General features: G+C 56.5%; 1 protein-coding gene across 4 annotated transcripts in view; it reads right to left on the bottom strand.

The window, feature by feature from the left end:
- Positions 1 to 9,691, bottom strand: part of CACNA2D2 (calcium voltage-gated channel auxiliary subunit alpha2delta 2) — a 137,000-nt gene extending 127,309 nt beyond the window's left edge. For all 4 annotated transcript variants that reach the window (XM_068557437.1, XM_068557439.1, XM_068557438.1 and 1 more), the window contains exon 1: positions 9,477 to 9,691. In XM_068557437.1, the coding sequence (XP_068413538.1) occupies positions 9,477 to 9,691 (215 nt within the window). The remainder of the gene's footprint in view (positions 1 to 9,476) is intronic.
- Between the last annotated feature and the right edge of the window lie 12,473 nt (positions 9,692 to 22,164).

Below are 22,164 nucleotides of genomic sequence, written 5' to 3'. Positions count from 1 at the left end.
ATCTCTTCTTTTACTCCTAATGTCTGGTACATGTGATGCCTGGAGCTGTGGCAGCCATCTTGTTGCCGTGAAGGAAGTCAGTCAAGGACAGACAGCCACACCAAAAGTAAGGCCAGCCAGGCAGAGTGCAGGTGAAGGCTTGGTCCTCAATGACAGCCTATACATACCCACCTCTGAGCTCCCTGCCAGAGGGCCTAACCATGATGAAAAAAATTAATGTGCTGGGATTTCCAAGGGGTGCACAGAAGCAGCCTCTTTTTCTTGCAGCCATTGCTTGGACTCAGTTTTTGAAGGATTAGTAGTCAGCTCAATGCCTACTCCTGGAAAGGCCTCTATGAGCTGGGCACAGAGCTGCGGGAGAGGCACAGGGTGATAGGAGAGGCCCACAAGGGGTAGGGAGCCAGAGGAGGGCAATGATCTAGAAGGCTTCTTGGCCCAGTACTCAGGCTGAGCAGGCCAGCCTGGTATAGGGACACAGCCAGAAGGTGGAGAGGCCAGAGCTCCTACCAGGACCTGCAAGTGGCTTGGCCTGGCTGGAGTCTAGTCACAGAGCTAGTGGCCAGAGACCAGAGCCAGCCCAGGAGGGCCCTCAAATGCTAGGTGAGAAGTGGGGCTCTGCCCATGGCAGGCTTCTGGGGTGCAAGGTCATAGCTTAACCTCAATGAGAGATACTGCAGCATGCCTGGCAGGTCCAGGAAAGGAAGGGAAGACTCCTAGGTTCTCACCATGTCCACCCTAGCCTCAGCTCACAGGGAGAAAGGAGAAACGTCCATCTGTGAGAGCCCTCAGTGCAGAGGCCTGTTCTGCCAGCTCATTTCTCTTTTCTAATAAATGAAGTTGTGGGGGCAGGGCTGAGGTGGGTTGTTTTGTTGTTTGTTTGTTGGAACCAGTGGCAGCACCAGGCCTGACCTTTAAGGCTTCAAATGTAGCATTTCAGGCAGCGCCAGAGGGAGGAGAACATAGTCTGAGCAGAGAAGTTATCAAGGCTAAAATGCCACGTCAGCCATGTCAGGCTGGAAACTCGCAGCATAGCAGGGGCCTCTACCCATCTGAGGAACATTCCAACCCATTCGTGCCCACCCGGCGACAAAGCTGTCCTTTCCATACCCTGAAAGCCTCACTGACTCTAAAACGGCAAAGGGCACCAAGGTCTGCCCCAGAGAAACACCAGAAGCTGGGGGCCCACACCACAGGCACCTTGCTCTGCAGGGTTTGCCAAAGGAGGCCTCAAATCACTCCCGCATCTCATGGCAAGAATGTTTTTATTTAAGATAATCAGTTGTACATCATAGTGCAAGGATGGCTGAATGGGGAGCACCCTTTGAGCAGCCTGTACTGAGCCCTGGGTGGGGGACTGGGCCCTGCCCGCAGGATGTATGTAGCCAGCATACATACATCAAGGGCCTGAAGGCTCCTTCCCACCACTCAGACATCAATTTCCCTGTCTGTACAACGGAGGTATCTAGGTCCCCAGGGGCTTCTGTGGCTGGGATATTCCTTCCCAAATCAGGGACCCAGGCCAGGCCCATTATTGCCCAAGGAGATGGTCGCACTCAGGCTCCCTGCCCCCATAGGGACCCTCACAAGCCCTGTAGGTGCCCAAGCCCTTTGCAGAAGTCCCCTCTCGAGATACCTAGGATGCTGGGTCATCCTAGCACTGACAACACACAGGCCCTGAGAATGCCGGGAAAGCAAAACTTGCAGTTCTCTCAGACATCAGAACCCATCATCTCAGGGCCCACAGAGCCAAGGGCCAGCACCCAGCACAGGGCACTCAGACAGCCTTGTTTATGAAGACCCAGTAGGCAAAAATTCATCCTTGAAAGGAAGAGCTTTGCTGGAGGCATCCCAAATAGAGGAACATGAGGGCATCATCAAGCTGAAGCTTTTATACCCAAATTATGCCTGCAGCTGACTGTACAAATGTCTTGCTAGGAGCAAGAACCCTAAACCTACATTAGATGCTTCAAGGGATGCCAGTCTCCCTCCCTTGAGTGTGCAAGTGGGAAGCACCCACTCCAAGAGAGAAAAACGCCAGGCCAAGGTCACACAGCAAGGGTTTCCACTGGGCCTAAGCCCAGAACTCCACGCCCACCCTCCAGATTCCACATGGGAAGGGCTGTTAGCAAAGGTGCTTTGTTTCACAAAGGACTCACCAAGCTTCGCAGAGTCCCAAGTTCTCTGGCGTATCTAAATACCATTCGATTTGCAAAAATTTGAATTACAAGGATGCAGCCTCTGTGTGTTTCCTTTGCAGACGGTCATCGAGCCAGTTGGTAGATGATCAAACTTCCCAGCTCAGCCTTAACTCAGGCTGTTCTTGACATAAAAGTTTGTGAAACACTGGTCCTAACAAACAGGCGGCTTTATTTCCCACTGTCAGCATTTGCCCAGCTGAGCCCTGGCATTAACCTCAAAGGCGGGCTCAGAAGGTGGGCACTGGGAGCACATTCTGGGTGCAGAGATAAACCGTACATATGCCCACACATACATATGCACACCCACGCACAAGCACACACCCACATTCGCATTCATAGGCACACACACATGCATATACCAACACCTGTGTATACACATGCGCATGCATGTACACACAACCTGCACATATACATGAAGCACACCCACACACATGGGCACACACATTCACATGCACTCACATAAGCACATCTTCGTATACAAATGGACACTCTCACAAGTGTGCACACAACGTGAACATATCCAACACATGTGCACAAATACATATAAGAGCACAGACATATAGACACTTCCACACACAAGCTTACATGTGCACACAGGCCAAGGCAAGGACCAAGCACAGGAGGAAGGACCCAGAAACCACAATGGAGTCTCAGGTTCCTGCAGGGCCTGGCTGGGTGGTAGGTGCTATGGGCAATGGGGCAGGTGCCTGGCACTCAGAGTACGGGCCCAGCTGGACTGAGAACCCTCATAGATCCAGTCAGAATCCACACGCCCTTGTCATGCATCCCTCATGACCTTTCACACCCCAACCCAATAAGGCAGTGTGATCAAGGGAACCCTGTTTTACAGATAAGGCCCCAAGACCCAGAGAGGCTGAGGAAGTTCCCAAGGTCACACAGCTGGTGAGAGGTGTGGCAGAGTCTCAGTGTGTGTCAACAGGGGACTCATTCAGAAAGATTTGTCCAGCAGGGAAGGAAGGCACCAAGGCGGGAACAAGGGGCCCAGGGTCTAAGGGGAGCGGGAAAGAGGGGCAGAGGGGGTGACTTCTCCCCCTTTTTACCCACTCCTTTCCCCTTTGTTTAATGAGTCATTTCCAAGGTAGGGAGAGATGGTTAATAATCAGCAGGAAAGACTTCCCGTGCCCCTCCCTCTCTGCTAAACAATTAGGCTTATCAGAGCTCAAAGTGGGTCACTCTGAGAAGCAGCTTTGAGACACCCAAGGTGTGGCCAGAGGCCAGTATGGGAGGTGCAGGCTCCTCACACTGGGGGAGATGGGGCTCAGCTGGGCTGGGGTCAGGTCTCACCCCACAGCTAGAGCAAAGCGTGGAAAGGAGCAGGAAGACCTTGGACCTGTCTTCTTAGGGGACTGCAATGTCAGAGTCAGAAGGGCCTGGAAGAGAGGAAACTGAGGCCCAGAGAGTAGAGGAGACTGTCCAAGGTCACCACCATGCAAGCTACCAGCTGAAAGGATTGGGTTGGGACTGCCTTTGACAGAGGCCCTCCAGGACCAGGCCAACCCAAGGTGGGGACCCTCAGGTCCCCCATGTGAAGATTTCCCACCATGTAATCCCAGCTAGACAGGGTTTCCTGCTCTATAAGGCCAGATCCCTCACAGGCTCAGTCATCAGAACCAGCAATGGTCAGGGGCCCAGCAGGCTGGACTAGCCCCAGAAGGAGGAGGCCCAGGTGAGGTGGGAGGGGAACTAGGTGGTCCGTGAGCAGGACCAGGGCCAGGGACACCAAACCAATGGTCTGAGTCCCACAGTGGCAGGGCAGGGCTTGGCTGAGTGCTGCCCCAGGTCCTGCCTACGTGGACCTAAGTGACAGCATCCCTGAGTCCCTTGCAAGCCCCCCATGGGCATATCAATCCGCATGGTCACCTGCACCGCCAACTCCCCCGCAACTCTTAGCCACAGGCAGCTCAGGAGGCTCTTCAGGTTATACAGGACAAGAGACTAAGTGAAAGGAAAAAAAGCAAAAACCACACATACACCTCCCTCTGGGAATACGAATATTGATTCTGTAGCTTCTTGTTTAGACAGTAGGCACCAGGAAAAAAAAAACAACCTGACACTAAGAGAAGCTCCCCAGTTGGCTGAAGGGATGCAGCCAGGGGTGGGAAAGCCCGCCACCCTCGCCTTTAGAGCACCCTAGGCCTTGGTCTCCCTCCCCAGGCCTGAGGCCCTGAGCCCTCACATAAGGACAGAGGTCACTTGTTCCCGAGGCAGATATTGAATCTGGAAGCCAGCGAGGTTGGAATTGGGGCGGGGGTAGGAGAAAGAGACCACTCCCCACCCAGAGACAGCACCACCCTCCAAGGCAGGGCACACGCCACATGCCGGCCTGCTTTGATTCCCAAACCCCCAGCTGCCCCCAAATAGTTTCCTAGCAAATAGAACCCTGGTCCCCCAGCCCCCCAGACCCCTCTTGTCCACACAGCATGAAAACCCCAGCACCTATAAGGTCCAAGCCCTCTGAAATCCCCTCGGGCTTGAAAAACCTGCCACGGGACTAGAGGACCCGGCCTCAGGTTTCCATGAACAGCCTCCACCCCCACGCCCCTGGCCTCTCTCTCTGGAGTCCTACTGGAATCTGGAGGGGGAGATGGCATCTCAGAGTCTCAAGATGAAGTCCCTCTTGCCCACCCCTGCACGGCAGGCATGCCTGGCACATGACTCGAAGCCTCGGAAAGGGGGAAAACCTGGACTGGGGGGCTCCATGATCGCCTGTGTACACGTGGGAGGGGGTGGAGGTAGGCACAGGGCCTATGAGCACCGGGCTGGCAGGGTGGCCGTGGGCCAAGAAAGGCCTCCTCAGGGTTGCCTGAGACCCAGAAGAAGACAGAGGGACAGAGCAGGGAAGGTTACAGTTGGGAGCCTAGGCGTCCCTCACATGTCTTAAGCCTCTTCATTTTCTTCCAAACACCCAGGCTTTGAGTCCCCACTCCAACTTCTTAGCCCCCTGCCCAGATGTGCCCAGGCCCCTGGCAGGACAGCTAAGTGACAGATTAGTCCTCTCCCTGCCCTGCCCCTGGTAGCTGTGGGGCTTTGGGCAGGTCCCTTCATCTTTCTGAGTCTCAGTCTCCCCATCTGTGGGATGGGCATGACCATGGGGTCTGAGGACGTAATGTGGATAAGGGGCCTGGCCTGAGCTCAGTGAGGGGAGGCCACCACTAGCCTGTTGACATCCCCCACCATAGTCAAGCTGGGCTTCAGGGAATGAGGGAGGGAGGTGGCCCAGTGTTCGTCCTCACGGAGCTGTAATCCCTGCGGGTGGGTACAGCCTGAGCTAGTGGCACAACCCAGAGGCCTCTGGAAGGTGTGGGTATGAGACCCTGAAGGAAGGATCTAAACCCCTGAGAAAAGCACGCAGTGATGAGGGGACAGCATAAGCAAAGCAGAGGGATAGGAAGGCGCTCAGTCCATGGCAGGAATGTGAAAAGATTGGTGGGTGGGGGCCCATCAGGCTGTAGCATCAGGGCTTGTTAATGTTATCAACAGCTGCCATGACTCCCACCCATGGAACCCTCCCTGCTCACCTGAGGTGACACCCTCTCCCACTAATTCTCACCACCAGCCTCTTAAGCAGATTCTATTATCTTATTTGGGGAAACAGAGGCAAGGTCATCCCAATGGGGAGGGTCAGCTCTGGAGACCAAAGCTTGAGCCTGCAGGGCCCACACCTGACACCCACCATGTCCCCAAACTGCCTCCTCCCAGGAGCTGGCAGGGACAACCTGCACACAGGCAGAGGGGAGAAGGAGGCACCGAGGGTAGAAGTGCTCACTCCACTTGTGAGTCAGTCTCTCCTGGGAGACACCAGTGTGACAAAGAATCTGGAGGGAGACTCACCCGCACACTATGAGGGGGCTCGTCTTAAAACAGGCTACTCCCTTCTCAGGGGCTAGCTTGACATAGTTGGCCCAATAAAGGTGGGTCCTGCAGGGGGAAAGCAGCCAAGGGTCCCCCAGCCCCCATCCTCAACGCGAGGAGGGATGTGAGCCAGTGGTAGCAGCAGCAGGCCGTAAAGCCTCAACCCCCTCCTCCTTCCTGCAAAAGCTGTTGGCAGGTTGTTGGGGAAATGGGGGGCCCAGATGCATGATGTTGCCTCCCTCTAATAGGGAGAGCTACAGGGAGGTGAAGACGCGGGCTTGGAGGCCCAGACAGACACACGTCACCCACCATTAACCATAGCTATAGTGACGCATGCCCTGTCGTGGACACTCAGGAAAAGGCGCACGTACTCTGGCTGTCATTAATCTGCTGGGGGCCCAGACCCCTCGGGCTCCTTTCTGCTCCCCACCCACCCACCTACCCACTCCCAGAGGAAGGGAGGTATTGGCCAGCACCATCACTGGGGAAGAGTGGGGCTAAGAGGGTGCAGCCACCCAGGCAGCTCAGCAGGACCCCACAGAACAGGGGACAGAGAAACCTAGGAATGCTGGAGAACAGGGGACAGAGGTCCAATAGAGATGACAGAAGAGGTGGGCAGGGCCGGGTGGATACAGAGAGATGAGAGGGATGGGCAAGGAAGTGGGGGGAGGGGGATGGGAGAAGAGATGAGAGACCAAAGAAGGGGGCAGGGGAGGGGGAAGGCGACTGACAGAATTGGAAAAGGCGACTGACAGAAAAGGAAAAGGCACAAGGAGAGGCAAAGCAGTGAGGGCTGTCCCTCAGCCAGCAGCAAATAGGAAACAGGAGGAAGGAGGTAAAACGGAGAGTGTGTGCTCTGACTCCATCTCCTCCTACCTCACCCCAGACACATGAGTGCACATATGCACACACATGCGCCTGTGCACACGTCGCCTTCCCTTGTTTGAAAACCTGATCCAGGTCCAGGTGGGGTGAGAGGGCAACCCCCCCCCCCCCAAAACAAAAGGTCTGTCCTCCCTCCAGCAGTAACTCCTCTGCCCTCCTCCATCCACCTGGAGGAGGTGGCAAAGGGTCTGCTTTGCCTGGTGGGCAGAGAGCCATGTTGCCAAAGCGATTACAGAAATAACAGCCACCGGACCCTAAACCCACACTTGCTTAAAACCCAGCAGCTTGCAAAGCTGGGCCCTGTCGCACTGCCAGACACTAACGAGGAAATGACTTTCCCGTCAAGGGCCCTCTCCACTGAGGGGTCGTCACCCTAGTGCCGTGAAGCTGAGGGTCCCACTGCCCACCTCAGAAAGCCACCTGTACCTGTATCAAAGTCCCTTCCTAGCCTGGTCATGCTAACCCAGGAGAGTTCAGGGAGGCCACTGGCCCCGAGCAGCCCCAGGGCAGCAGCCTCAGCCTTTCATGTCAGCTCAAGAAAAGTCCCAACTCCAACTAAGCATGGTCATGCGGGGGAACGTGGGGGAGGGATCCCCACTCAATTCCTCCCCCTTCCTGCCTCCAAGGATCAATGGGCGTTTGCATCCGCGGGACCAGGGCAGCTGAAGGGCGCTGGCTGTCACCGCCAGCCCTGCGTGTCATCGCACCATTAGTCACCTCCCCCTGGACCCTCGGAGCAGTACAGCCCCCACCCCACCCCCACTCTCATTCTCTAATTACGGTTTTCAAGACGTGTCCCAAACCCTGAAATTAGCTCCAACTATATCGACAAGAGAAGAGCGTCCAGCTGAAAATGTGCCACTGCCATCACACCCGCCTCACCATCTTCTGGCTGGGGACAGAGGGACAGGTGTCCTCTCTGGTCAGGGTATCACAAATGTAACATGCAGGCCCGGCAGCCATCTGACCCACCGCAGGTTGCAAGGAGAGGGAGCAAGGTGGGAAGAGGTGAAAAGAGACGTCTACTTAAACCTTCACTCAAGGAGCTGCGAAACGGCAAGGGAAAATAATAACTGTGTCTTGACTTTGAGGAAAAAAGAACAACAAAAAAATAATGCTTTTGCTCTTTTTAAACATTGTGGCTTAAGTTCATTTTCATCACAGCAAATGAAAGACAATAATGCACCCACAAGCCTTGAACTTCCATAGGATTCTCTTCTCCCTGCACACACCTCACATACACACACGAAAAATCCAGACATCTGACAGAGGACACGTCCGTGTAGCACCTGTAATTTGCCTACTGATCACCCGCCTGAGCACAGCCAGGCTGTTTGAGGAGAGAGATGACAAGACAGAGAGAGACTCAGGCAGCGCCTTTCCTGAGTTTGTTTTTTCCTCATCTGGAAGAACCTACAAGCTGGAGTAGGCAGAACCAGGGGCCCCTACCCTTGGGCAGAACTGGTCTAATGACGCAGAGCCAGCCTTTCCCTTTCCCTGAGGACAGACCCTTCCTCTTGGCCACTAGCAGCCCGGCTACTCATTTCCCAAAACCCCTGTGTGGTCACTGGTGCAGGAGTCCAGGGACAGGTGGCTCCTCAGACCGAGAGACGAATAACAGACAGCAAGGTGGTCACCGTGCCCCAAAGCCACAGGGGTGTCTGGGCACTGACATAAGGCTGGGTCATGGTGCCCACAGAAACAGCTGCTGTCCTAAAGGCCACATGCACTGAATACTCATTTGCAGCCCCAGATGCATCTGGCCAAGCTCACCCAGAGCAGGATGCCCGAGCTTCCAGGCTCCTGGGGAGGGAGAGAAGGCTCAGAAGGACCACGGAGAACCAGCAGAAGCTGGCAGGGCCAGGAGATGCTATTACCCTGTTGGCAGGGGCAGGCGGGGGTCCTCCCTGCCACTCACCTTCTGCCTCCACCTCGGCACCTTCACCTCCCAATTGGGCTCTCCAGGGGACCCTTCCCCCAGGTTTAGTGGCGGGGGCAAGTACAGGGGACACTGACCCCTTCTGTGGCACTGGCCAAACAGTAAGGTGCTCGCATCCTCTGCATCCAGCCCTCCCCCTCAAAGGAAAAGGCCAATGAAAACAAGTGTGGAGGTGCCCCCCACCTCTGGATCTAAAGCGCCAGGTTCCTACCCGGGAGGAAACATGAGGCAGACGCTGGGCTCTGACTCCACCGGGCAGGGGTCGCTGGCCACCCCCTCACCCAACCCCAGGTTTCCCCTCTCAACCCGACAGCGGCAAGGAAATCAGCTGGCAAGCTCGGACCCCCCAGAGATCTCGCTCTGTGCGGTTTGGGGGATGGGAGGGAGAAGGGGCACCGCGGGGAAGTTTCGCGACGCAGCCAGAAGCGCCGGGACCCCGGCTGCCCGCCCTCTGGGCTTGGGGCCGCCGCCCCCGGGCGCAGCAGGCGGCGGGACCCAGCGCCCCCGCCCGGGCGCGGGCTGGGGGACGGAGGGGGGCTCCGGGCTCGGCCGGGGTCCCGCGGCCGGCCGAGGCCACTTACGTGTGCTGCTGAGGAAAGCTGTAGGCAGAAGCGCCGGGGGCAGCGAGCAGCGGGAGCAGCAGCAGCGGCGGCAGTAGCAGCGACAGCGGGCGCGGGGGCCGGGCCGCCGGCCGCCGGGCGCTGAGGCCGGGCCGCGAGCCGCGGGCGGGCCAGCGGAGCGCGGTCCGCGCCGGGCCGGGCCGAGAGGCGCCGCAGGTCCGAGCCGGCACCGCCATGTTTCCATTCAAGATGCGGCGCCGCGAGGAGGTGGGGAGCGGCGGCGGCAGCGGCGGCGGGTTGGGGGGGCGCGGGCGGCAGGCGGCAATCGCCTCTCCTCCTCCTCCGCCTTCTTCGCGCGGGGCCTCCGGGGCTGACCGAGCCGCAGCACCTCTGCGGGCTGCGGGCTGCAACCTCTCCGCCGCGCTGGCTCGAAGCGCTCTGAGCGCCGGGTCCCGGACCAGCGCTCAAATAGCGGCCGCCGCCAACCTGCCGGCGCCGCCCTCCCCGCTCCCTCCCTCCCCCCTCCCTCCCCCCTTCCCCGGCCGGTCCGCCCCCGCGCGCCCCCGCCGCGGCCACGCGCCCGCCGCGGCCTGCGCGCCCCTCGTCCCCGCGCCGCCCTGAGCCGGCCCTGCTGGCCCGCGTGGCCGAACCGAGCCGGGGCACGCGCGTCTTGAGCCCCAGCCGCGGTCCGAATTTCCAATGTGCGCCCTGCCCCACGCCTCAGACTGTGCAGAGTCCCCGGCAGGCGCATATTGACTCTGCTGGGGGCTCGACCTTCAACAGGCTTAAGGCCTGGAGTCACAGGTTTAATGGTGGAATGGCAGGCTTCAGCAGAGACCACTGTAGGGGGCAACGGAGCTGAACTCATACCCCCAGGGGCTCCAGCTACCTTCAAGAGTCCTCTCTGGGGGAACTTGGGTCCCAAGGCTCTGACAGAAAGAAAAAGCCTGGGTGGGAACAGGTCCAGTTGCACAGTTGTGAGGGGCTGGGAATGGATGCAGCGCTCTGCAACCACTCATTTCACTTCCCTGGGCTAAGCGGGCACTGTGTGCAGACCAGTCCCAGCCCCCGAGGCTTGCACAGCCTCTATTTAAACTCCTCCAGTGCCGGTAAGCTCACCCCTGCACAATCCAATCCCTTCTGTCCTGGAGGCTCCTGGCTCTCCCTTGCTGCCGGGAGAAGGCTGGGCTGGTGTCAGTTCTGACTCTGCAGCTTGTGGGCCTCTCAGAGCCTCAATCTCCTCCCTTGTGAATGCTTGTGTGGGTGCCCACACCCATTTCCAGGATAAAGTGAGAATGGAAGTCAGTTGCTTGGTAAATTGAAACACTCATGGTTGGGGGAGAGTACCCCTGAGGTTCCCCTGAAGTTGCCCTGGGGCCCTGCTCTGCCCCTGGCACAGATAAGATGGGAGAATGCTTCCTAGCAGCCTGAAACAGAGCAAGACCCCCTAAGCAGTAACTGCCCACAGATTCGGTGCCTAATATGAGTGAGGGCCAGTAACCACCTGAGCAAGAGCCCCCCACATTATGATATCTGGGTGAGTCTCCCATCACCTACCTACAAGTCAGCCTAAAGAGGATTTACAGTGGAGCGGGAAGAGTGGTAACCCCTGGACTGAGGAGGGCAGAGCTACCCCTCTCACCCAGACAGCGGCAAGGGAATAGGGCTCAGGACAACATTTACTTGCTCCTTATTCCTGCCTGGGCAGTCCTACCCCTGCCTACCCTCACAAGGCAGGGAGACAGCTTTGGAGTATCCTCCTTCCCTGACCTGAGTGAGTCTTCAGAGGCCAGACTGAGGCTTGCCATAGGTCCCAAACATATTATCAAATGAAGGCAGTGCCCTGGGCCCCAAACCCCTGATAGGCCTTGGGGGCTGGTGAACAGGAGGGACATAGTGGACTCTGGAAGGCCAAGCCAGGCCAGTTCTATGGAGGACAAGCCAGATCCCTGATTGTGCAGATGTCCCCACCCCCACTTCTGGGCAGGGCAGTCCTTCCACCTGGACAGAATGATGGGGGCCGGGTGCTTCACAGAAGAGTCAACAAGCTTGAGCTAACCTAACCAGCCCCCTCCTAGCCCCTCCTACTGATAGCTGTCTCTAGCACCTCTGTCTCCCCCATGCCTAGGGAAGGGCTGGCCCATGGTATCCTCACCCATCTGTTTGCTGGATAAATGCCTGTGCTTATGGCCCCAGGGAACCAGCACAAAGGGCATCACCCCTCCTGGGTGCCCACTGGGGTTAGGTGGGCACCTTCCCAAGGCCAGCTCTGCAGGGGCAGAGTGAGAAATGTCAGGGGCAGCCTCCCTGCCCTTTGACACCAGGATGGCAGCACTATCCCCAAAGAGTGCCCAGGTCATCAGGTACCTGTACCCAGGCTGGGTGCAGCCAGTGGGCATTGGTAGTTGGGCATTCAGTTCCAGCCTCCACAGATGTGCACCAATTGAGGCCGCTGGTGCCGAGGGAAAGGTGGGAGATTTTGGTTGACAGGCCGTTAAAGGAAGACAAATAAGGAGGGGAGGTAATTAAGAGTAAACGGGTAGTAAGAGTCTACACACTGCAATTTCAGAGGCTCTCAACATCCTCGGCCTCCTGGCTCCTGGCTCCAGCCACAGGTTAAGATCATGGGAAGAAAAATCAAGACTTCCTAGCAAATAGGGGGACTTCCTGGGCAGGAACATTGACAGGTTTGGCAGCAAAAGCCTGGGGCTACCCATCTGGCCAGATGTGCCTGTGCTAGAAGATGTAGGGCAGCAGGGGCAAGTAAAGGTGCAGCCAGCAGAGAGTGGCAGGGGGCCTGGCAGGTGCCAGTTCTGCATGTGGGCTGAGGGGAAGTCAGCTAAGCAAGCCAGAAGAGACTGAGAGGTCTTTATGGAAAACCTACTATGTGCCAAGCAAGTCCTGAGGGACGAGGAAGCCTATCAGGAATGTCCGGGACACCTGGGGCAGCAAGATCCCCACTTCAACCTGCCCACCTTCAGCCTCCCTCCCATCACCCTTTTGCTGCTCTATAAGCCAGTGGGTTGGAGAGCTCCTGGCTTTCTTAGAGTTCTACCCCTGCAGTTCCTTCTGCCTGGAACACACTCTCTCATCTCTACCACTTGAACCCAGAATGTTTATGAACCCATAAATACCACTTATGCCAGGAAGCCTTCCTGGACCTCCCCTCAACTAGATAGGCTTCCCCACTCCAGTCCCTACTCTCCTACCCCCTCCCCCCTGCCACACACACATGCAGCAGCCTCTGCCTTGGGTTCAGAAAAACACCTGCACCCAAGCTGGGACCCCAAGTCCTCCTTGTCCCTGTCACCCCCTCAGGGCCCCACACAGAGCCTGGCCATTGGGAAGGCACAGGAAGTGTTGACATAAGGACTTTTGAGTGGCATCTCCAGGAGCCTGGGGCTATGCCCAGGAAGAGTGGTCTGGCCTGGGCATAAGGAGTGATAGCTTTGGCATCAGATATCACAGGTTATATCAGCAAATCACTTTGCCTCTCTGAGCCTTTGTTTCTTTGTCCATATAATGGGAGATATGGTACCTGCAGGGATGGTCTGAAGACCCAAAGCATGTAACACCCTAAGGGCAGGACTTGGTACTTTGCAAGGCCTTAATGAAGGGAAACCACAGAGAGACTCAGGCATCCCGGGGAAGGGGTTATGATGAGCAAAGAGACTCAGGCTCCAGACTGAGGTCGAGACTCTGTCCTCTGTGCCCCCTCCCAGGCGCTGGGGCCCTCAGAGTCCTCAGAACCCCCCTTGGGAGGACTCTGACCTGAACATCTTCCCCAGAGGAGTGAGAGGCCCCTCAGTGCCACCCCTGTGTCCTATACACAGTGATGTGTGTGGCACAGAGGCCCAGATGCTGGGTTTGCCCCCTCCCCTGAGGCCTTCATCCCACCGTGGCAAGAGAAAATGAGGACAAATAAAAAAGAGAAATTCTCCCCTCAGAAGAGCATTAGGTGTCTGAACGGCTTCCAAATAAATAAAAGTCTCCTCAGAGGCCCTGGCCAGCACTGACAGCAGCTCTAACTCTCCACAAGACGTGTTTTTCTGCCTCCAGGTGGAAGTGAAGAGTGTCAGCGGTGGGCGAAGTCAGGCTCTGAAGAGGCGGCCTTCCATCACCTCCTAACACCCCATCAGCGCCTCGGCGGAATGGCCACGGCAAATTGCCTCCTCTGATGGCCGCCCCTCCAGGCCCTCAGAGAGCAGAGAGGAACAGGTGCTGGCCTCCCCCAACAAGGCTGGGAAAGAGCTTCCCGGTCAGCTCCTGTCCCTGCGCATTGCTGGGATCCAGTTGTCAATTCTGTGAACCACCCGTCCCTAACTTGCTCATTTTGCAAATGAGGAAACAGGGACAGAGGGCTCTGGCGACTTGGTGAATGAAACCAGCAAGCCAGGGATGTGTCCCTGAATGAGTTAGCTCTGCTCAATGTGAGGGCAGAGCGAGAGATGTTTCCTGAGAGGGGGCTCTCCGAGCGCAGGTCCACACCTCATGCTATCCACCTTCCCCTCTGCACCTGAAAAGGCAGGAGAGATCAAGGCTAGACCCCAGGAAGTACCTCCTTGAGCAATGGGCTAGGGAAACACCCTGAGGAAAGTCCTCAAATCTTCTGCTTTTCTGCTAAAAGCATCTCTTGGCTTTTGCCCACCATGTTTTTAGAGGATTAGCCTCTGCTAGGTGGTTGAGGGGAGGACAGGACCTGGCTCCACCATCACTTAATTTAACTGATGGCTGCTGCTCCTGTGAGGGGCAGTTAGCACTTCATTTGTCGAGCCTGGAAGACGGATGAGGCTAGGTGTTCTTCAATTACTGAAAGAAGTTGACGCTGTGGGAAGTGACAGCAGAGCCAGTAGGAGCAGTGTGTGGTGAGAGGCTAGGTGGCCCAGAGGCTGCCCTGCCCCCTTTCATGAGGCCCCTGCCTTCTCGGGGTGATGCCAGCACTCAGGACCCTCCCCCTGAGTTCCTTAGACACCAGACAGGGAGGAGAAGGGAGGCCTTCTGCCAAGAACCAGTCCAGCCTTTCCCATTAGCGCTGGATATGGGTCTTTCCGCTCCCTGAATCAGGGCGCCACTGCAGCCCTTGCCGTTCTCCCTGGGTCAGGGCCTTTGAGATCTCACCTCCAGGGCCTGAGGTGAGGTGGGGCAGGGAGCAGGGAGGAGGGAGGCATGGACTCCTCCCCCGCTGGTTGGAGTGGCCTGGAGTTGGAGATCCTGGAGGACCCCCTCTTGGCCTGGAAATGTTGTCCCCGAAGCCAGGCCATTAGCCTCAAATACAATCCAAGTGCACTTACGATTCAGCAACTACCCAGGCCCTGGGAGGAGAAGGGTATCTTCCAACCCAGTCCCCCGTGAAATCTTCCTTGGCACTGACCCAAGGGGGAATGTGTGAGCCACTAGGATCTGCTGAGGAAGGTCATGCCGGATTGGAGGCTACTTTACTGCCTGGGGGTGTGGGGGAGGCTGGGGACACTCAAGACAGATGGGCCTAGACTAGGCAGGCAGCAGGGCCGGGAGCTCCAGCTCCTTAGGCCACGTGAAGGGGCAAAGCAGACAGGGCTGGGTGGAAACACACTCCTTCCTCTCCTCCGCCAGCATGAGGTAGTACCGGGTTAGGCAAATGAAGGGAGCATCTGGTCTTGATAGAAGGCACAATGTGTGAGATATGGCAGGAAACAGGGGCAGGGATGGAAGTTAGGGGGACCAGCAGAGCAGAGGTTGTCCTGGGACCATTGTACCCCAGGTGGGCTAGCTAAGGGAGAGACATCACTGCCCAGAAGGTGTGGGGTGGGGAAAGGGAGGTTGTTTAGGGCACAAGTGCTGCAGGTGACCATGGCTTGCAAGGATTCTGGATCCCTCCCCAACTGGTCTAGGCAGTTGGGAAACAACCTGGATGTTCTGGAGACAACCAGGCCCCAGAATCTCTTTCAAAGGACAGCAGGACCTCTGTGGACCCCCTCACTCTACTCTATAAATTGGCAAATTGAGCTTCAGGGATGCTCTGGGCCCGGCCTAGTGAACAGTGGCACCTCTGAGACCAGAACCCAGACCCCTTGGGTCCTTGCTTGGGGCCATTCATGGCACTCTTTTATGGTCAGAGCTGGCCCATATCCCCATCTTGGGTGTCTATTTTCTACTTGCTGATTAAGGGCCAGTACTGTGGCCAGCAGAGCAAGGCAGGTACCAGGACAGATACAGATAGCAGAGGGCCCCTCAGTGGCCTAGAAAAAGACCCTGGAGGTCTGGGAATTCCCAAGGCAGAGCCAAGCCCTCTTCCTGCAGAGTAAGCCTATCAGAGAGCTTCGCTGGGCTCCAGGCAGGCAGAAAGGGGTGCTTGGGAAGCTGCACCCAGGTGGGCCAGTGAGAGTCCGGCAGAGGATGGAGAGGCTTCTGCCTGCTTATGTTCTCACCAGCTGGAAGGCCTCTCCCCCACACCTACCGCCACGGCCTCCCTGAGCCCAGTCTGGCGGCTCCAGAGCACCATCTTGCTGAGGTCTTAATTTCTAAATGAGTGAGGAGGAGCTTTGGAGAGGCAGAGGCGGATGGAGAGACTCGCTGAGAGAGACAGAGAGAGACCTCGGGGAGGATCAGGATGTGGACTCAGCAGTTTGCAACAAGCCACTTAGGTCTTGCCTGCGAATCCAAGCCAGCTGCCATGGGGTGGCTGGGAGCAGGCCATGGACCGGAAACACTGGTGATGAGTCAGGCGTGGGGCAGGGCAGGGGATGGTACTTAAACCCAGGGGGCAGTAGGTATGCCAGGCGTGCTCAGGCCCCTCGGAAGATAGGGCATTATCAAGTGTTGATGAATGACTAAATGACTATGTAATAACATATCATCTCCATCATGCTGGGGTCTGGGATGGGAGCCATGTGACCCCTGCAAGTCCTGCAGATCAGATCCCTGGGAGTGAGATGGACCCTGCCCTCACAACTCCATGTAACCTCCTCCCAGTTTCCTGTACTATTCTCTGCCAGCCATAGATCTCTGATGGGACTGAGGATTCCCCACAAGCCCCAGCCATTCAGTGCCCCCCCACCCCCATACACACACTGTAGCAATTCTGCTAGACACTCCAGGGCAACTGCTGCCCTTGCTGGCTGGCCTCAGAACCCTGGCCTAGCTGCTCTTATAGAAAGCTGGGCATGTCTGGTATCTCCTCATCCCAGGCTCTGCTGATCCCCTAGCCCTCTAGACGTGCTTTGATCTCACTGAGAGTCTTGCTGCAGCTTCCTGGAAAATAGGCCCTGAGAGAGCTCAAACTACCCCCCCCACCCACTGGAGTGCCCCTACTCCCAACCTCCCCTGGAGACTAAGAACCTTATATTCACTGTACAGAGAAAAAGGACTTACCCTGGTCACTGTGGCTTTCCTGTGATTTCCAAAAGAGAATTCTTGATGTTTCCTCCCGAAAGTGAATGAGAATCATAAGCCCCATCATTATTCCTCCCTCTCCCCCAGCTTCTCCTTCCCCATTACACACCAGACACGGGGCCCGAAGGATGCCTAATTCTCACAGTAGCCTTTCAAGTAGATAGCATTATCCCCATTGAGTGGATGAGAAAACTGAGGCTCCAGTGGTTCCGAGTGAGTTGTTCCATCTGGCTGGGAAGCAATGGAGATGGGATCTGACTCCCAATCCAACTCCTCCTTGGTTGAGGCATGAGGAGCATATTGTAATCTTTAAAAAATTTTTTAATAAGACCATCTTATCTCAATATGCAAAGCTATGCACAAGGCATGCAAATGAGCACTTCCTGCCCACTCCCAGGGTAGCAGTGCAGCCTTTGGGTTTGACCAGCATTTAAAAGGCCTCCTCTCTCTTGCTTGGATGGAAAATCTCTGCTCTGCCTGCCAAACCCAAGGTACCTCTGGGCAGAGCTTTGCAGAAAGCAGTTGGGGATCTGTCCCCACAAAGTCCGTGAGCAGGTCTCGGATCCCACGGGTAAGGCAAGGACCGCCTGCCTCATGCCTTCCCCTTTCCCTCCATGGAGCCCCAGGCCCAGCAGAGATGAACATCCACACTTTGGGATGCTCAAGGACGGGAACTGCTTGCTGCTGCGGGAATATGGGAAGGCTCTCTAGAGGTAAAGGAGAGGACATTCCAGGTGAAGGGAATACTGGAGAATTAGTAAAAGATGTGATGGTAGGATCCGCTCCGGGGAAAGCCAGTGAAGCATTTAAGGTCTGCTCTGTTTCCAGAAGTGAGGCTTCTCCATGATGAAAGAGCCCATTGCACTGGAGCAGGAAGGCCTGGAAGCCGGGAGGCGGGTGGCAGGGCTGGATACAGGCAGTGGCCACAAATCATGGGAGAAACGTCCCATGAGCACAGGGTGGAAAGGACAATCATCCAGCGCCGTGGCCTGATTCATGTCTGGGAGGCAGCGGACATCCACTGGGCCCAGGTAACCTTGAGTTCATTACCCAATGTCACTGCACCTCACTCTCCTTGAAGGTAAAATGGGTTTAATAAGCCCCCTCATCTTCCTCTCAGAGCTGCTGGGAAGCCACCGGGGGCTTGATGCTTTGATGCTGAGTCACAAGCATGCATAGCAGGGCTGCTCCCATGGTGCCCTCCAGGTCCATGGAAGGAGGAGGGGCAGTCGTGCCACCCCTGCCCCTACATACTCCACCCAGTTGAGGCAATGAGCCAGGCCCAGCACACACCAAGCCGGGGGCAGGACTGGGACTGGAGCACATTGCAGAGTGACGGGTCAGTGAGGTTGGGGCAACAGGCAGAGGCCTTCCTGCAGCTGCTGAGGTGCACAGGGAGAATGGGGTGGCCTGTGGAGGAATGTGACAGTTAGGGACAGGAGGTGGCTGGCCCAGGTCAGTTTAGAAGCTTATCTTCTCTTGGAGAGGTCCCGGGAAGGATCCCAGGGACAAAACTGATCTGCCCATTAAATGGTTCAGGTGTGGTCCATTGAAGTTTTGGGGGCCTCTTCCAGGACACTGGATTTCCAACTATATTTTGATGAACAGGAATTCATTTTAAACTAAATTTGATCAGATCCCCCATATATGGCAGATTGAAGTGGGACTGCTCTGATGGAGGATGGCAGGGGTCGGGGGCTCCAGAGGCTCCCAGAACAGAGTTACGGTGCGCACCCCATGCCAGAGGTCGGCATAAGGAGGAACAGGAGCTGGGCACAAGGCCTCAGCTCTAAACAGGGTCTGGACTCGTTTCAACCCTCCCTGGACGACCTTGGGAAGGCCTTTCACAGCCGTGGGCCTCAGGCTCCCATCTGCAGAATGGGTACCTCTTAGCACCCTTGCCCTCAGTTGTGCTCCTGGGCAGCCCTCCATCATGGAGAGGAGGCTATTTATTCATCCTCCTGAAGCACTGAGGTTTTAGCGAACTCATCTGCCGCCTGGCTCAGCTAATTGGAATCGTTTTCCCCCTTCTCCTCTGCCTCTCAGTAAATTATGCGAATTGCCCCAGTCAGAGTCCTGGGTGATGGACAGCCCTGTCACAGCAGCCTAAGTGTTTAAAGAGCAATTGTTCTAGGGAAGGCTGCCATTCCTCAAGCCTGTGCTGAGCAAGGTGCCACGGGGAGAGCCAGCCTGGCCCTGCCTGGGTGGCAGCCCCTGCTCCACCCCGGGCCAGCCACCAGAGCCTGCTCTGCCTAGCCTGCCAGCTACCGGTTTCCAGGATGTTATCCTTGTCATAACAATCAGAGCAGCCGAGAGGTATTGCACTTAAACCCTCAACACACATTTTTATAACCTTTCTGTTTAATAAGAAAGAGACAGCTCCAATTAGCTGGGAATATTCTGCAGAAATGGGATTATTTTAAAAGCTCTGGCAATATTATAAAATAGCTTCAGTAAGTGAACAGCTGTTGCTGGGTCCCACCCGCCATGCGCACTGCGCCACCCGCACTCTCTCACCAGGCAGGGGGCCTCTCTCCCCTCCGCAGATGCCCCAGAGGCCCTGAGAACCCTGCTCTGGCTGGCAGTCACAGACCCCTCTTCTGGCAGCAGGATGTAAGCTGTGAGATGTAGAGCCCGGTGCCCTCTCTTCTGGGCTGGAGGAGAGGAGTAGCTTAGATCTACCTCTATGGTTGGACCATGGTCTTGCTGGAGTCCTGTCTTCCCTGGGAGAGCCTACGTGGGACATCATCTCTAAAGGGCCTCCAGTCCCCCACAGTTGCCCCATGACCTGGACATGTCCCCTGCTATGACAGGACTCCCATCCACTCAGGCTGGGCTCAGGTCTTCCCAGCCTCTCCGTCTCCCCAATCAAGGGGGCAGGGCAGTGTCATCTGGCAACCCCGGTTCCAGTTACTGTGCATTTTCTGAGTCCACTCTGCCCAAGCCCGCACCAGGGCCAGGTAAGCATTTTACCTAAGGGTTCCCTGCTCCTCCTTCTTGGGGCCAATTGCCATCCCCTCTTTGGAGCTTCCTCCACTCTCACCGACAGCCTGCCGTTTTCCTTCTCTTCAGGAGTCTTCTCTCTGTTTCTTTGCCCACCCCAGCTGGCAGGCTTATCAGTAACAGAGTCTAAGCCCCCATAGCTGTGGTCAGGGTCATGGGGGTCCTGTCCTTTCTCGCTCTTCCCATGTCTGTCGGCAGAACTCTGTAGAAAGGGCTTCTCAACTCCCCCCTCCCAAAGCTCTGGGGTTATATCGTACCACCAGCCTCCACATTGGCAGTCAGCCCCACCTGGGCAGGAGCTTGACACCACCTCTTTCCTGGAGCCAGCCCAGCCTCTGCGAGGAGGGTCTGGGGGTAGGGACTTCGGGGAGGCCGTTGGTCCTCTTTGGCCTGCTGGGCAGAGGGCTCTGTGTTCCTGCCCCCTCTGTCTGCTTGCCCCTCAGCGCACAGCAGTGATCCCCATAGTACTAGGTCCCCCTCAAGATTCAGGCTGAACAGCAGATCATGTTTGAACACCCTCCAGGGAAGGTTAAACTTGGAAAGGACCTCAGAGTTTGGCCCACGGAGCCTGTCACTGTATGGTTGCGGAAACTGAGTCCAAATGAGAGGAAGATCCAAGGCTATGTTCTAAAACAGGATGGGAGGCGGGACCCAGGCTGTCTGCCTCAGCCCTCGAATTTGACCTCTGTGGGCCCCGGCACAGCAGGTAGTGAGATTTGAACCCTCGACCCTGGTATGGTGGGATGGAATGGGCCCTGCCTCAATTGCTCAGGTGACCATAAGCAACTCCCTCCCCTCTCTGAGAGTCAGCAGCTCAGTGAGGCCCTGCCTCTGAAGGCAGGACTCCTGGGGCTGAGGGGGGTGAATGGGACACCAGGGCAAGCTGCTGGGCAGAGCTGGGGTAAGAACTGGGTCAATGGGGCTCCTTGGGGTCCCCATGTGCCCCATTCATCCATCCCTGCCAAGTCCCCTCCAGGCCTGACCAGAGAGTGTGGGGCCTCAAGGTCTCTCAAGGCTCCTGGGAGGAGCAGCCTCATGGCCAAGGGAACACCCACATGATGGGCCCCTCCCAGCACCGTGGCCCCAGCCTCGGTGATGCCCAGGTCTTGGGGTCACTGCCTGGGGAATAGGAACAATTTGGGGGCATCCTTGGGAGGAGACCACAACCCACGAACTGCAGCACGATGCAAATGCACCATGTGCTAAATGGGGAAAAAATGAATTTTACACCCAGACAAAGTGACTTTTATCATGTTAACGACCATGGTTTGCTCATCATGTCTGCTGCAGTGAAATGGGGCCTGTGGATGTTTTTCTTTTAGTTCTGCTTTGAAATGGAGGCATTTTCCCCCCTCGTAGCAGACAAGCCAAGCCCCTCAGATTGGGATGACAGAAATGCCGATTCAGCAAAAACAAAACGGAGGAATTAAAAAAAAATCTTCATTTGTGCCTTCCAGCAAAAATAGAGCTCAGAATGAGGAGCTGGGGTGTGGCGTGAGGAGCCCTGGCCTGGAGGTGGGAAAGTGATTCTAGCCCAGCTCACCTCCAAGTCCCTGTGTGACCTGGGACGTACCTCACCCATTCCTGACCTCAGTTTGCCCAGTGGTACCAGGAGAGCTGCTCTGCCCTGGCCCTTGAGCAGATATCCATGTCAAACTCGTCATGCTCAGTCTGGGTCCAGAACTGCCTCTTCCATTAGACTGGGACTTGCAGAGGGCAAGACTGGGCAGAGTCATCACTGAGTCCGTGGTGCCCTCAGCGATCAGTATAAGGCCCTGCATGGAAGGGGCACAGGTGTTTGCGGATGGAGCCAGGGCTAGTTCCCTGACACCCGCAAGGAGTGTCCAAGTAGGCTCCATGAGCCAAGACCCTAAGAGTTCCCCCGACCAGCCCTGCACCCTGAGCATGTCAATGACACATGGCAACTCCATATTGTGCTCATCAAGAGTCAGGAAAACACCATCTGATGCTTTGTACAGCTGCCCAGCCTGGCACCCAGCTCCCATGGAGGAGCCTGTGCTGCGCCCAGTGGGGGAGTGCTCAGCTAAGGCAAATGAAGAGGGCTTCGGGGCTGGCATATCTGAGAAACCTCTGCTCTGACACCATGCAGTACTGCTCTGGAAGGCAAGCCCGGGTCAGGCAGGCAGGGCATTTGATGAGCAGAGATCGGTGGACAATTAGCCAGCCCCAGTGGAGGTAATTAATCAATGTCTGAGACCTTCCATCTGGGTCTGCTGTGATCACTTCTGTGCCTATGCCCTGGGGGAAGTCAGGGCCTGGGCCAGGCTGACAGGAGTGGTCTCGATTGCTGTCAACATCGCCTTTGCCAGCACAA

This window comes from Eschrichtius robustus, chromosome 12 (genome assembly GCF_028021215.1).
Source record: "Eschrichtius robustus isolate mEscRob2 chromosome 12, mEscRob2.pri, whole genome shotgun sequence".
In the NCBI taxonomy this organism is placed as follows: Eukaryota; Metazoa; Chordata; class Mammalia; order Artiodactyla; family Eschrichtiidae; genus Eschrichtius; species Eschrichtius robustus.
The sequence above is the reverse complement of the archived record's forward strand: the minus strand, read 5'-3'. Positions and strand labels throughout refer to the sequence as shown.